The 16,112-nt window shown below is 45.7% G+C and overlaps 1 protein-coding gene across 13 annotated transcripts in view; it reads right to left on the bottom strand.

Annotated features, from left to right (window-relative positions):
• The window catches only part of LOC103783443 (pyruvate dehydrogenase phosphatase regulatory subunit, mitochondrial-like), a 62,849-nt gene that overhangs the window by 33,999 nt on the left and 12,738 nt on the right, over nucleotides 1-16,112 (bottom strand). For 7 of the 13 annotated variants that reach the window (XR_010110283.1, XM_063597713.1, XM_063597712.1 and 4 more), the window contains exons 4-11: nucleotides 14,435-14,568; nucleotides 12,963-13,044; nucleotides 12,706-12,869; nucleotides 11,283-11,404; nucleotides 10,408-10,525; nucleotides 9,524-9,673; nucleotides 5,418-5,610; nucleotides 2,777-2,901 (exon numbers count right to left, since the gene is read on the bottom strand). Coding sequence is in view for 10 of the 13 variants with exons in the window: in XM_063597713.1 (XP_063453783.1) it covers nucleotides 2,777-2,901; nucleotides 5,418-5,610; nucleotides 9,524-9,673; nucleotides 10,408-10,525; nucleotides 11,283-11,404; nucleotides 12,706-12,869; nucleotides 12,963-13,044; nucleotides 14,435-14,568 (1,088 nt within the window). In the remaining 3 variants the exon portion in view is untranslated. The remainder of the gene's footprint in view (nucleotides 1-2,776; nucleotides 2,902-5,417; nucleotides 5,611-9,523; nucleotides 9,674-10,407; nucleotides 10,526-11,282; nucleotides 11,405-12,705; nucleotides 12,870-12,962; nucleotides 13,045-14,434; nucleotides 14,569-16,112) is intronic. The other 6 variants (XR_010110282.1, XR_010110281.1, XM_063597717.1 and 3 more) reach the window with 1 other exon arrangement.

Raw genomic sequence — 16,112 nt, 5'->3', positions numbered from 1 at the left:
GGAAAGACAATCCTGCCAAGCTGCTATCGTCCCTCCCTGGAGCTACGTGTCACGGCATGACTCGGCCTGTATTCACATTCAGCATTCCACATTAGTAGGTAGAAATGATGGCAGAAAGGTCAGGGTCCTAAACCTTACTAAGCTTCATAGCAGAGAACAAGGTTACTAAGTGGGACACAGGTGGTAACAAAACGTGAAAAAATGGCATTCGATTCTTCATTGTGCCTGTGTTAGGATCTCAGACCTGTTACAGACATTTCCTCCCTGATAATTAAGTCACTTCTGAAGTGAAAGGGTACATATTGTAGCTTGATTAGGTGGCTCTGAAATCTGAGAAGTTACATTGCATTGTACCAATGACATTATTCACACAACAAACCTAGGGTCAGAATTCATTTCTCTTAGGCCGGATGTGGTGGCTCACGTCTGTAAACCCAGCACTTTGAGAGGTCGAGGTGGGCGGATCACGAGGTCAGGAGTTCGAGATCAGCCTGACCAATGTGGTGAAACCCCGTCTCTACTAAAAATACATAAATTAGCCAGGCATGGTGGCAGGCACCTGTAATCCCAGCTACTCGGGAGGCTGAGGCAGGAGAATTGCTTGAACCCAGGAGGCAGAGGTTGCAGTGAGCCGAAATCACGCCACGGCACTCCAGCCTGGGCAATAGAGCAAGACTGTCTCGGAAAAAAAAAAATTTCATTTCCCTTAATGTCTAATCTTCAACAGCAATAAGTTAAAAAAGCCAGAAGAGTGTGATCTGTGGTCCCTGATCTCACACCATCCCAAACAAAAGGCACATCAAGGCTTGGGGAGGCTGGGAGACAGGAAAAGGAAGCCAGGTGGGGTTCTCTGCATGGTGACAATCTCTCCATCTCCTGGTACTTTAGGTTCTATCTTCCCCTTCCCCATTTTCTTTTCTATTTTTTTTTTTATTTTTTGTTGAGATGGAATCCCTCTCTATCACCCAGGCTAGAGCGCAGTGGTGCGATCTTGGCTCACTGCAACCTCCGTCTCCCGGGTTCAAGTGATTGTCCTGCCTCAGCCTGCCAAGTAGCTGGGATCACAGGCACATACCACCACATGTGGCTAAATTTTTGTATTTTTAGTAGAGACAGGGTTTCGCCATGTTGGTCAGGCCAGACCTCCTGACCTCAAGTGATCCGCCTGCCTCAGCCTCCCAACGTGCTGGGAATACAGGCGTGAGCCACTGCGCCTGGCACCTTCCCCATTTTCTACGTGCCTGCCAATTCTATTTCATGAGAATTGGCTACCAAAAGTGTCATATCACCAAGGAGAAGCTCAAGCTCAATTATGATTTGTACAGGTTCCAAAGTAACTATGGGTGGGGAAATTTAGGCTTATAATCGTTCAACTTTAAAACAAAAAACTTTGATTTTTTATTTTATTTTTTTGAGACAGGGTCTCAGTCCCACTGCCCAGGCTGGAGTACACAGTGGCACCATCATGGCTCACTGCAACCTCAACTTCCCCAGCTCAGGTGATTCGCCTACCTCAGCCTCCCAAGTAGCTGGGACTTCAGGTGTGTGCCACTAGGCATGGCTAATTTTTTGGTTTTGGTTTTAGTAGAGACAGGGTTTCACTACGTTGCCTAGGCTGGTCTCAAACTCCTGACCTCAAGTGACCTACCTCCCTCAGCGTCCCAAAGTGCTGGGATTACAGGCATGAGCCACCACACCCAGCCAAGTTCAACATTTTAACCAAAATATTTGCTAAAATTAAAGAACCTTAGCGGTTAAACATATTGCTGTTAGGTCCTTCATCTCCATGGATGTACATCCTCTTCCCAGGCCAAAAGCGAGCACTCAGGCATTAAAGGCCATCCAGAGTCCTCACCAACAATGTTGTTCAACTACCAAACTAACAGTTTACTTGTAACCAAGAATGGTGGTCACAGCCAACACAGAAACTTAGTCCTGAGCATAAGTATGCCCAAAATATTTAGATACCATTTGGCAAAGTCTGAGAACAGCTCCTCAGTACAGGAAAATGAAATTACAACTTGAACCCACGTGGTTTGGTTCAATTCCTGATACAAAAGCTTTCTAAGGGCTTCCTAGAAAATAAATCAGAGATCAAGGTAGAATAACAAATTAAGATGAAGTGGCCAATCCTTCAAAGTTGAAGCAGGGCGAGAACACGGGAGTGAGAGCAGGAATGTATGTTTTGTATTTATATGGGAAGTGGTTCCCAATCTTGCTGCCGTAGGGTGGATTAATGGTCAAAGTCACTCACGGAAGCCTGAAGCTCTCAGAATAACTCGGCAAATTCTCTGACTTGGAAAGAAAACACTAAGTGGGGAGTGAGAAAGCATTTTCTCAAAAACTAAGTGGGAGTGAGAAAGCATTCACTTCGACACAGGGTCTCTCAAGGCAGACTGCAGAAAGCACGCACTTCGACACAGGGTCTCTCAAGGCAGACTGCAGAAAGCACGCACTTCGACATACGGTCTCTCAAGGCAGACCGGGAAGAAGGCATTGCTTAGAATATTTATGAAGCTGCTATGTACCAACTGTAACTCCTATTCTACTTTCTTGTTCTCAGAAGGAAACAAGGTCCGATGCACTAAAGAAAATGTTACATATATATCATGAGGAGCATAAAGCCCCTTAACTCAGGCCTGAAACAGTCAAATCAAATGTCCAACTCAAAGCACTTGTTAAAGAACTGAGGAAAACTTTGCTCCTTCTGAATGACAACACGGGCCACCAAGAAGATACCTGCAACTAGGAGCAACTGCGATAAAGCTTCACTTACGCATGACTTCCATGACCCGGTGGCGCAGAAAGGTGCGGCTGCTCTGGAGGGCTACAAAACGTTTCAGGTCCAATTCCCAAACATTTTCTGAGGGATAACCATGTACCATCCATTCGGCAAGGTACCTATATAGACAGAGGGCACGTGTTGGGGCTCAGGTGTGAGATTTGAGAAAATTAATATTCTACAAATCGAGAACTAACGGAATCAAAAGATCCTAAATTGCCACAGACCAGCTTAATAGTTTTGGGCACATTCCTTAACTTTTCTGGAAGAAACGAACATGGGTCTGTGTACTGCTCTCAAAAGACTACTATGAGGATTTTACCCCAGATGATAAGATTCCCTAGGAGGCATTTAACATAGAAGCCAGCCAGACACATTGGCTGATGCCTGTAATCCCAGAACTTTGGGAGGCTGAGGCAGGGGATTGCTTGAAGTCAGGAGTTTGAGACCAGCTTGGACAACATAGTAAGACCCCGTCTCTACCAAAAAAAGAAAAGTTTCAAAGTGAGCCAGGTGGCTCACACCTGTAATCCCAGCACTTTGGGAGGCCGAGGCAGACGGATCACCTGAGGTCAGGAGTTCGAAACAAGCCTGACCAATGTGGAGAAACCCTGTCTCTATTAAAAATACAAAATTAGCCGGTGTGGTGGCACACGCCTGTAATCCCAGCTACTACGGAGGCTGAGGAAGAATTGCTTGAACCTGGGAGGCAGAGGTTGCAGTAAGCCTAGATCACGCCATTGCACTCCAGCCTGGGCAACAAGAGCGAAACTCCATCTCAAAAAACAAAAACAAACAAACAAACAAAAAAAAATTAGCCGGCGTGGTGGCACATGCCTGTAATCCCAGCTACTCGGGAGGCTGAGGCAGGAGAATCACTTGAACCCAGGAGGCAGAGGTTGCGGTGAGCCGAGATTGTGCCATTGCACTCCAGCCTGGGCAACAAGAGCAAAACTTCGTTTCAAAAAAAAAAAAAAAAAAAGAGCTGGGTATGGTGGCACATGCCTGTAGTTAGTTCTAGCTCTTCTGGAGTCTGATGCGGGATGATCCCTTGAGCCCAGGAACTTGCGGCTGCAGTGAGCTATGATGGTGCCACTGCACTCCAGCCTGGGTGAGAGTAAGATCTTGTTTCAAAAAAAGTTATAAGCCTCATCTATGAAGAAATAAGACTAAAACACATATAAATATACTCTAAATATCCAATGGGTTTTTTTCTGTCACCTCAAGATTATACAGTTACGTGACCACATCTCCTCTGCTCCAGACATTTTTGTAACTCCTCTTCTGTAATTGTTTTCAGAGCCATTCTACAAATCACTCAAGAGAACTGGTCTCATAAATTTAAAATAAACTTTTCATCGCGGCTACCATCTTACCCACTTGTAAGTATCAGTTCAGTGGCAGTGGGTACCTTCACACCGCGGTGTAGCCTTCACCACCATCCATCCTAGAACTCTTCTCCTCTTGCATTTCTGGAACTCTGCGCTCATTCAAGAATAGCTCCCCTCCCCCGCCTCCGGCAACCACCACTGTACTTTCTGTCTCTGTGATCTGACAACTCTAGCAACTTCATATAAGTGGAACCACACAGTATTTGTCCTTTTGTGACTGGCTTATTTAATGTTCATTAGTGTCTGATTTTATTTTATTATTATTATTTTTATTGAGATAGAGTCTCGCTCTGTCGCCCAGGCTGGAGTGCAGTGGCGCAATCTCGGCTCACTGCAAGCTCTGCCTCCCAGGTTCACGCCATTCTCCTGTCTCAGCCTCCCGAGTAGCTGGGACCACAGGTGCCCGCCACCACGCCCGGCTAATTTTGTTATTGTATTTTTAGTAGAGATGGGGTTTCACTGTGTTAGCCAGAGTGGTCTCAATCTCGTGACCTTGTGATCCGCCCACCTCGGCCTCCCAAAGTGCTGGGATTACAAGCGTGAGCCACCGCGCCCGGCCTAGTGTCTAATTTTTAAACAAAAACTTGTGGCCGAGCACGGTGGCTCATGCCTGTAATCCTAGCACTTTGGGAGGCCAAGGTGGGTGGATCACTTGAAGTCAGGAGTTCAAGACCAGCCTGGCTAACATGGTGAAACCCTGTCTCTACTAAAAATAGAAAAATTAGCCAGGTGTGCTGGCACATGCCTCTAATCCCAGCTACTCAGGAGGCTGAGGTAGGAGAATAGCCTGAACCCAGGAGGTGGAGGTTGCAGTGAGCTGAGATCATGTCACTGCATTCCAGCCTGGGTGACAGAGCAAGACTGTCTAAAAAAACAAACAAACCGTGTATTACCTAGTTCAAATACCTACCTCAATCAACATACTTGGCTACCAAACTCAAATACACACTCAAATGACCAATATTTGTTACAATTGAGAAAATATAAAAGAATATCCCACAGGATCTGTGGCTAACTCCAAAAGATGAGTTGCAAAAACATTTTGCCCGATGACATTTCTGGAACATGGGGAGCCTCTCATACTTAGAAGGGGACAACTCCAAAATTACATGTATCTTCTTATTAGTCTTAACATACTAGATTAAATATACCACACGCCATGTTAATAACAAGTAATTCTAGAAGGGAAGAGACCCAGCAAGTTGACTTATGTTCACAGCTGACTTTGAGTGAGAAAGACTTACTTTCCGGCTCCTCCACCAAATGAAAGGCCAGCAGAGTTCATTCCTGCCAGGACAAAGTAGCCCTGCACTGCAGGAGACTCGCCCATGATGCACCTCATGTCTGGTGCGAAGGTCTCTGGGCAGTTCAGCAACTTCATGATCTCCAGAGTCTCTAATTCTGGCATCCTCCTCAGAAGGGAACTCAACAGAGGCTCTGAGCAATGACAACAAAACCAAATAGAGTTCTCACCTTTAAGGAATTAAACCACTTTCAACCCCTCTACTTTTTTACACTCTCCCCTTTCAGAAAACCTCTTGAATTTTTTTTTTTTTTGAGATGGATTCTCACTCTGTCGCCCCGGCTGGAGTGCGGTGGCACGATCTCAGCTCTCTGCAAACTCTGCCTCCCAGGTTCAAGTGATCCTCTCGCCTCAGCCTGCCAATTAGCTCGGATTACAGGCGCGCACCACCATGCCCAGCTAATTTTTTGTATTTTTAGTAGAGATGGGGTTTCACCATGATGGCCACACTAGTTTCGAACTCTTGACCTCAAGTGATCTGCCTGCCTTGGCCTCCCAAAGTGCTAGGATTATAGGTGTGAACCACTGCGCCCGGCTGGAAGAGATTTTTTTAAAGACGAGCCAACTGGGCCATTTATTACAAAGCAGAAACCTTGGTAGAATTACAGCATATAGCTGCAAAATACTTGGTATAAAGACTGAGAAAAAAGATACTGGTTAGAAAGGAAAGCAGCAGAGAACAGCAAGTAAAACCTATCTACAGATAATAATCTTGAAGGGACCAGTGTGAGTGGAAAAGCTCTTAAATGGCGGCCACAGAGATTTTAATAAAAGGTGATGTTCTGAGCTGGGCATGGTGGCTTGCGTCTGTAACCCCAGCACTTTGGGAGGCCAAGGTGGGCAGATCACCTGAGGTCAGGAGTTCAAGAGCACTATGGCCAAAATGGCGAAGCCTCGTCTCTACTAAAAATACAAAAATTAGCCAGTCGTGATGGTGGAAGCCTGTAATCCCAGCTACTTGAGAAGCTGAGGCAGAAAAATCGCTTGAATCTGAGAGGTGGAGGTGGAAGTGAGCAGAGATCGTGACACTGCACTCCAGCCTGGGCAATAGAGTGAAACTCCATCTCAGGAAAAAAAAAAAAAAGGCAATGTTCTGCATTGGAATAGCTGCAAAAGACAGACTTTCACCCTGCTTTAAAGGAAATCTACCATCAGGGCATAATCCAGTGGACAGCAGAAAAAGATGAAACCAGACCAGAGCTGGATAATGGGTACATGGGGGCTCATCACACTACTCTCGCCAGGTTTGTTTAGTAGACACATAGTCTCCAGTCTCGCCATGTTGCCCAGGCTGGTCTTCACTTCCTGGGCTCCAGTGATCCTCCCATCTTGGCCTCCCAAAATGATGGAATTACAGGTGTAAGCCACTGTGCCCAGCTTCTATCCACTTTTAAAAGTTTGAAATTTTCCATAAGAATTTATTAAAAAAAGAAAGCCCATCAAGGGTCAGAGGGAAATTCTTCATTAGAGACTCTTTCATCTTTTTAAATTTGGAACGAGGTAACTACATTATTATTATTATTATTATTATTATTTTTTGAGATGGAGTCTCGCTCTGTCACCCAGGCTGGAGTGCAGTGGTGCGATCTCAGCCCACTGCAGCCTCTGCCTCCCGGGTTCCAGCAATTCTCCTGCCTCAGCCTCCCAGGTAGCTGGCATTACAGGTGCGCGCCACCACATCCAGCTAATTTTTATACTTTTAGTAGAGACGGGTTTTTGCCATGTTGGCTAGGCTGGTCTTGAACTCCTGACCTCAGGCGATCCGCCCGCCTCGGCTTCCCAAAGTGCTGGGATTACAGGCCTTAAAAGCCAGGTGCGGTGGCTCATGCCTGTAATCCCAGCACTTTGGGAGGCCGAGGCAGGTGGATCGCTTGAGGTCAGGAGTTCAAGACCAGCCTGGCCAAATAGTGAAACCCCATCTCTACTAAAAACACAAAAATTGGCTCTGCATTGTGGTGGGCGCCTGTAATTCCAGCTACCTGGGAGGCTGAGGCAGGAGAATTGCTTGAATCCAGGAGGCAGAGGATGCAGTGAGCTAAGATCACACCACTGCACTCCAGCCTGGGCAACAGAGCAAGACTCCATCTCAAAATGAATGAATGGATACATAAATAAACAAATAAAATTATTTTAAAATTTAATAAAATACTACACTAACAAAACAATTCTGAAAAACAAAACAAAACAATTCTGTTTTCTAAAGAACTCCTCAATTTTATATGAAGTCCTACTGAAAGAAGTCTCCTCCTAAAACATAAAATCTGAGCAATAATTTTAGGTGAATAAAGAATAAGCAGGGGCCGGGCGTGGTGGCTCATGTCTGTAATCCCAGCACTTTGGGAGGCCGAGGCGGGCAGATCTCCTGAGGTCAGGAGTTCAAGACCAGCCTGACCAACATGGAGAAACCCTGTCTCTACTAAAAATACAAAATTAGCCAGGCGTGGTGGCGCATGTCTGTAATCCCAGCTACTCAGGAGGCTGAGGCAGGAGAATCACTTGAACCCGGGAGGCAGAGGTTGCGGTGAGCCGAGATCGCAACATTGCACTCGAGCCTGGGCAACAAGAGTGAAACTCCATCTCAAAAAAAAAAAAAACACAAAAAAAAGAAGCAGAGCTGGGCACAGTGGCTCACACCTTTACTCCCAGCACTTTGGGAGACCAAGGCAGGCAGATCACTTGAGGCCAGGATTTCAAGACCAGCCTGGCCAACGTGGTAAAACCCTGTCTCTACTAAAAATACATAAACTAGCTGGACATGTTGATGCATGCCTGTAATCCCAGCTACTCAGGAGGCTGAGGCATGAGAATCACTTGAACCTAGGAGGTGGAGGTTGGAGTGAGCCGAGATTGTGCCACTGCACTCCAGTCTGGGCGACAGAGCAAGACTCTTATCTCAAAAAAAAAAAAAAAAAAAAAGGCCAGACGCAGTGGCTCATGCTTGTAATCCCAGCACTTTGAGAGGCTGAGGCAGGCGGATCACCTGAGGTCAGGAGTTCAAGACCAGCCTGATCAACATGGTGAAACCCTGTCTCTACTAAAAATACAAAAATTAGTCGGAGGTGGTGGCAGGTGCTTGTAATCCCACCTACCACCTACTCTGGAGGCTGAGGCAGGAGAATCACTTGAACCGGGGAGGCAGAGGTTGCAGTGAGCCGAGATCACACCACTGCACTCCAGCCTGGGCAACAGAGCGAGACTTCATCTCAAAAAAAAAAAAAAAAAAAAAAAAAAGCAGCTGGGTATCATGGCTCATGCCCGTAATCACAGCACTTTGGGAAGCTGAGGCAGGAGGACTGACTGAGCCCAAGAGTTCGAGACCAGCCTGGGCAACACAGCGAGACCCCATCTCAACAAAAAATTTAAACATTAGCTAGGCATGGTGGCAAGCACCTGTAGTCCCAGCTACTTGGGAGGCTGATGTGGCAGGATCGCTTGAGCTCACGAATTTGAGGCTACAGTGAGCTATGATCATGCCACTGCACTCCAGCCTAGGTGACAGGGCAAGACGCCATCTCACACACACACAAAATGATAGAGATGACTAAACACACACACACAAAGGGCTAGGCAAAGTGGCTCATGTCTGTAATCTTAGCACTTTGGGAGGCCAAGGTGAAAGGGATCACTTGAGCCTCGGAGTTCGAGATCAACCTGGGCAACATGGCAAGACCATGTCTCTACCAAAAAAAAAAAAAAAAAAAGCTATGAGACCAGGAGTTCGGGGCTGCAGTGAGCTATAATTGTGCAACTGCACTCCAGTCTGAACACAGAGCAAGGCTCCGTCTCAAGAAATAAAAAAAAAAAGTAAAACTAAGAATAAAATTAAAAAAGAATAAGGCAAATGTCCATTAACTAAGATTTTAGTCCCCTGAATCTGCTACCTAGTAACTCCATCCTCAGACCAGGCAAACTCACCCTCTGTAACCACTGTTGTACCTCATGGCGATGTTATAAACATTAAACAAGGAACTATTCTTCAAAATACTTTGAAAAATATAACATCTTAAACAAATATAAGGCACTACGGTTATGATGCAGTTCACATACCAAAGTGATCCCAGTCTTCCTGTAGATTCTGAATCTCCAGCTGGTTCTTGCCCTCAGTGAAAACTGGTTTCGGGTTCTTCTCAAAGCCCCCAGACAGGATGCCACCCTGCCAGTTCCGAATATAAATTCTTCCATCAGCATCCACAATAGCTGAGGTGGAGAAATGACATGGAGTGGGGAGTGGAAGAAAAAACAAGGGTTTAGAGGCAAGTTAGCTTTCTAAATGGACAGAACGACCAAACAAAAACACCCATTAATGGCTTTATTAATGAAAGAACATTCAATGAACACAGGCATTCATTAGCTTTAAAATACCTTTTGAGGTCACGGGGGAAGATCCTCCCATTTGGCCTTTCAGTGGAGACTGTTTCTCTGATTATCCCTTACCTAGAAGCTTTGACTAGTCCCCACAAGCAAACCACGTAACTCCCACTGTGCCAAGCGAAAGTTTAACGGAAAGGGGGATTGCAGAGCCCATTCTAGGCATGAAGACCGTCAAAAGGATGTGAGAACCCTCTCCTACAGTGCTTGGAACCACGAACCCATCTAAGTCTATCGTTTACCTATGACATTTCTACTATCCATAGCATTCAAGTTAAAAAGTCAACAAGACAGTCCAAATATTCTCAATGACCTCTGTTTAGAACTAAAATTAGCTTGCAAAACAAAAAACAAAAACAAAAAAATGTATTAATGGAAATTTTGGCCATCCTTTCATAAAGAGTTAATAAAGAAAAGTCAGAATTGGGTCCACCTCCCTGTAACATGCTCTAGAAATGAAAGACTCTTTCAGACACAGTCTGTCCTTAGCAGAAAGTTTTCCTTTTCAGAGGACAGGACACTGGCAAAGAAACAAGATTTTTTTAAAAAGTGCAAGTCCTCACTTGGTGTGCTGCTCTGCAGAGGGGTCTCCAAGGGGCGAGTCAGGAGGTAGAAGTGTTCGCAGGCATGTAGCGGGATACTAACCGGCTCCTCGTTGGACAGACCCAGCTCGTATGCCCACTACAAATGGACAGGTTGATTTGTGGGTGGGAAGAGGAACAGAAATAAAAATGAGCAAGTTCAGCCTCTTGAGATTAATTCCAAGTGGCTTATGTGTGCTCTTGCTACAGTGTCAGGTGTGGGAAGTCAGCCTGCTTTAGTTCAATTATTTGGATGGGGAGCAATACTACATTTTTTAAGACATAAAAATTACTTTGAGATCAAAGGAAGAGATATTTACCAGCTAGTCAAAGGAGCTCATGGGAACCAAAGGAGGTCCTTTTGATAAAACGCCTGGGCTCAGCTACAAACCCCAAATAGCAATCACTAAATGAACTTCACATGGCAAAAGTATTTCTTAGTTCACTTCGGGATCATAGCATGGAAGGCAAGAGCCAATCTGCTTTAAAAGAAGCAGTGTCCTGGAAATTAGTGTCCACATTCCTGACACAATAAAATAGCCTAATATGTTATTTGCTAGGTTGTAGAATGAAATGTAACACCAAGACCCAGCGCCAAGGATTCACGTCAATGCCTGACCATTTGCTGGCCTTCCTGACCAGGATAGCACCCATCAACCCAGTGTGGAGGAAGGACAAGGTCACACAGGCTTCTATTTGCAGACTAAGTGTAGGTTTCTGATTTAGAATACACTACAAGAAACAGCATAGTTACTGATATCTGTATAACCAATCACAATACTAATCTTACTTCTCTACACCAAAAAAATCTTGGAGACAAACGTTAAATAAGAAAAGCAGTGTTGGTGCTGATCTACCTGGCCAGCACAGTTGACAAAATAATGGCATTCAATCTGTCCTTTATCAGTCTCCACTCCAGTAACTTGACCTTTTTTGACCATTACATGAAGAACAGATGTCCGGTCATAGATCTGAACACCTGTTCCAAGGTAAAGAAAGAGTTGGTGCTTCATCTGATGTTCCAGAATGAAGGCATGTGCAGCAGGTTCTCCACCCAGAAGAAACACTGACAAAGTCAAGTCAATGCTTTAATTTATTTTTTTATTTTATTTTTGAGACGGAGTCTTGCTTTGTCGCCAAGGGTGGAGGGTAGTGGTGTGATCTTGGCTCGCTCTCTGCCTCCTGGGTTCAAGCAATTCTCCTGCTTCAGCCTCTCAAGTAGCTGGGATTACAGGCATGCACCACCATGCCCGGCTAATTTTAGTATTTTTAATAGAGATGGGGTTTTACCATGTTGGTCAGCCTGGTCTTGAACTCCTGGCCTCAGGTGATCCGCCTGCCTTGGCCTCTCAAAGTGCTGGGATTACAGGCATGAGACACCACGCCCAGCTCAATGCTTTCATTTAAAAAAAAACACAAAACCCTAGAATCACATCCTGAGACTATGTAAATGGGCCTTGTTCAAGATTGAAAATAGCAAGTCAGTTTAAAAACAGACTTTGGAACACAATAATTAAATTCCTGGAATCATAAACTATGGAGCAGAGAGGAGAGGATGTAAATAGTGCGCCTTAAGTGCTAACCTGCTCATACCATGGATATGATACCCTGGACACTAGTTAAGTCTTCCCCTCATTCAATGCAACTGGGCTCATGATTTCAGGTGTGGATTAAACTTCCAAGGTGTGTTTTCACCTTGAGCTTCTCAAGTCCTGTGGGGGAAAATATTACCTTAAGTCCAAAGGGCATTAATTGGCAGGGCACAGTGGCTCACGCTTGTAATCCCAGCACTTAGGGAGGCCGAGGCAGGTGGATCATCTGAGGTCAGGAGTTCAAGACCAGCCTGGCCAATATGGCGAAACCCCGTCTCTACTAAAAATACACAAAAAAATTAGCCGGGTGTAGTGGCGCACACCTGTAGTCCCACCTACTCGGGAGGCTGAAGCAGGAGGATCACATGAACCCAGGAGGCGAAGGTTGCAGTGAGCCAAGATTGTGCCACTGCACACCAGCCTGGGCGAAAAGAGTGAAGCTCCGTCTCCAAAAAACGGGCATTAATTAGCACTAAAAGCAGTTCTTTAGAACTTTAAAAATGTGGCCCTGAGGGAAAACACTCATTAACAGATAAATAAAATTATAAGTGTTCAAAATGGAGGCTGAGTACCCCAAAGAGGATAATCTTTCCAAACTTGAGTTGGTGTCCCTTCCTACTGTGAGACACTTCCTTAGGTAATGTCTTCCCTGCTAACCTATCTTAAGAAAATGCAAAAACCTGCTCACCATTTTGGGAGGCAGCACTTGCCAGGGCAAGAGCCACGTCAGCGGAAGACACCACTGCATCCTCGGGAACATGCATGGCCCCCACCAGGTCGTGCATGTTGAGGAGATGGTGAAGCTCGGCCACTTTCTTGGGGGAGATGATCTCAGAAGGGATACCTATAACGCTGCCACAGAACACAAGGGACAATGACATTCACAGGCTCTTTGGCAGAGGCCAGTGTGGTAAAGTCAGGACACGCTTCTAGACTCTTACGTACTTCAGCCCTGCGTTGATGCGCTTCAGGGAGATCAGTCGGTCCTGAGTTTGGGCCAGAAAGATTGAGCCTGTCCTTGTGTAACCTGTAAGAAAAATGAGCCCAAATGAGACAGATCAGACCAAATGTAGGATAGGAGAGTGGAAAATCCACTAGATTATAGGTTAGAAGACCTGTGATGAATCCTGGGACTGCCACTCAATATCCTTGGGCAGGTAAATCAGCTTCTCTGAGCTTCTTTGCAAAATTTTAAGAACTTCAGATGCACTAAGGCTCCATGCCCTGACCAAACATTCTCAGCTCACAGTTTTGTGAGGTTGTGAGGATCAAATGAGATTCTAGGCCAGGTGTAGTGGCTCATGCTTGTAATCGCAGCACTTTGGGAGGCTGAGGGGGGCGGATCATCTGAGGTCAGTTGTTTGAGACCAGCCTGGCCAGCATGGTGAAACCCTGTCTCTACTAAAAATACAAAATTAGCCAGGTACAGTGGTGTGCACATGTAATTCCAGCTACCGGGGAGGCTGAGGCAGGAGAATTGCTTGAACCCAGGAGGTGGAGGTTGCAGTGGGTCAAAATTGCACCACTGCACTCTAGCCTGGGCAACAGAGTGAGACTTTGTCTTTAAAAAAAAAAAGAAAAAAAAAAGACAGTTTTGGGCAGGGATTCGACCATCCCTATTCTTCCCACCTTTTAGGCAGTTTCACCCTTTCTCCTCCTAGTCTTGGGGGAGTGTAATCCTTAGCAAAGGCCACTCACAATAACATCAGCTACCAAGGGTCAGATTCTCCCTTCTTCTTCCCCAGTATAGCCAAACAGTGGGCATGTGACCTAAGCTTATCCAATCAGACCCTCCTGGAACAGTCGGTCTTGAGCACGTAGGTGAATGGCTAGAGGTCACCATCTCAAGGGCAGCATCAGCCAGGCCAGGCTGCTCCTGTTCTGGCTGAGGGACTGCCTGCGGTGCAGTCCCCACATCCTGGCTTCCAGGCTGCCTCCAGCTGGCAGCCTCCTGCCAACTCCACAGGCCCAAGCTCCTCCCAACAAGCTCCAAGTTGGCCAGAGTCAATTCCTGTTGTCTGTAATCAACACACCTGATATAGAACCATAATTACACTTGGGCCAATGACAATTCTCCTAAAATACGATGACTCTTAATTCTTATGAAGAAAGAGTTGAAGCAATTTGGTATCTTATTTTCAAAAGAAGTACAGTAAGGATAATTTACATATTTTCTTAATTTCTTAGTAGAGACGGGGTTTCACCATGTTAGCCAGGATGGTCTCTATCTCCTGACCTCGTGATCCACCTGCCTCGGCCTCCCAAAGTGCTGGGATTACAGGCGTGAACCACCATGCCCGGCCAACCCAAGTTTTAATTACCAAAGCAGCAGGCACACCTGGCAGAGGACCAAATACAGAAATGAATATAACAATCTCAGCGACAGGCAAAGCAATAAATGGAAGACACTTGCTTACCTGTTTGGATCCCTGATTCTTGCTCTAACTGATGGTAGAGTTTGTTTGAGTAGTCTGCCATCTTCTGCTCAATGGTCAAGTGCCTGGCAGTGCTCAGGATGCCAGCACAGAACCTGGTAGAGCCAGCAGCCAGCCTGCAGGATGGATGCAAAATGCTATTAGGTAGATTGACGTCATCTGTGAATACGAGGTCAGGGTTTCTCATTTAATACTGTTTCTAATACCAAAAGATGGAAACAAGCTGGGCCCAGTGGCTCACACTTATAATCCCAGCACTTTAGGAGGCCAAGGTAGGAGGACTGAGGACTGCTTGAGGACAGGGGTTTACGACCAGCCTGGTCAACACAGGGAGAACCCATCTCTACCAACAACAACAACAAAATTAGCCAGGCATGGTAGCACATGCCTGCAGTCCCAGCTATTTGGGAGGCTAAGGCCAGAGGAGCCCTTGAGTTCAAAAGGTAGAGGCTGCAGTGAGCTGTGATCACATCTCTGCACTCCAGCTTGGGCAACAGGGTGAGAAAAATGTTCAATTACATGGGATAGATTTAAAATTTTGGATAGTTTAGGCCAGGCACAGTGGCTCATGCCTGTAATCCCAGCACTTTGACGGGCTGAGGTAGGAGGTTCACTTGAGGCCAGGAGTTCAAGACTGGCCTGGGCAACATAGCCAGACCATGTCTCTACCAAAAAAAATAAAAATAAATAAATAAATAAAAATAAAGGCTGAGTGCGGTGGCTTACGCCTGTAATCCCACCACTTTGGGAGGCTGAGGTGGGTGGATCACAAGGTTAGGAGATCAAAACCATCTTGGCTAACACAGTGAAACCCCGTCTCTACAAAAAATACAAAAAATTAGTCGGGCATCATGGCGGGCACCTGTAGTCCCAGCTACTCGGGAGGCTGAGGAAGGAGAATGGCGTGAACCCGGGAGGCGGAGCTTGCAGTGAGTCAACATTGTGCCACTGCGTTCCGGCCTGGGTGACAGAGCGAGACTCCACCTCAAAAAAAAGTAAAAAAAATAAAGATAAAAGTTAGCCAGGCTACTTGGGAAGCTGAGGCAGGAAGATCCCTTGATCTCAAAAGTTTGCAGCTGCAGTGAGCTAGCATTGTGCCACTGCACTTCAGACTAAGCAACAGAGCAAGACCCCATCTCTAAAATAAAATAAAATTTTGGAATTCATCTATACAATGGAATATTATGCAGCTATAAAAAAGAATGAAAAGGTCTTTATGTACCAATATGGAACAATCATAATGAAAAAGCAAGGTGAAGAACAGTGTGTAAGGTATGCTCCCACTTATATAAAAAAGGGAAAAAATATAATAAATGAATATCCATACACATATACACAAACCTACCAACACATAATTGCTTATAGAAGTAGAGAATATAACTAGAACTTAACTTCCCTCCAGAGAGGAAAGCTTTTTGTTAGAAGTGAAGATTGAGGGCTGGGTGCAGTGGCTCACATCTATAATCCCAGCACTTTGGGAGGCTGAGGCAGGCAGATCACTTGAGGTCAGGCGTTCGAGACCAGCCTGGCCAACATGGCAAAACCCCATCTCTACTAAAAATACAAAAATCAGCTGGGCATGGTGGCAGGTGTCTGTAATCCCAGCTATTCAGAAGGCTGAGGCAGGAGGATCGCCTGAACCCAGGAGGCAGAGGTTGCA

This window comes from Pan paniscus, chromosome 18 (assembly GCF_029289425.2).
Source record: "Pan paniscus chromosome 18, NHGRI_mPanPan1-v2.0_pri, whole genome shotgun sequence".
Taxonomy (NCBI): domain Eukaryota; kingdom Metazoa; phylum Chordata; class Mammalia; order Primates; family Hominidae; genus Pan; species Pan paniscus.
This window is presented reverse-complemented; position numbering and strand designations above follow the sequence as displayed.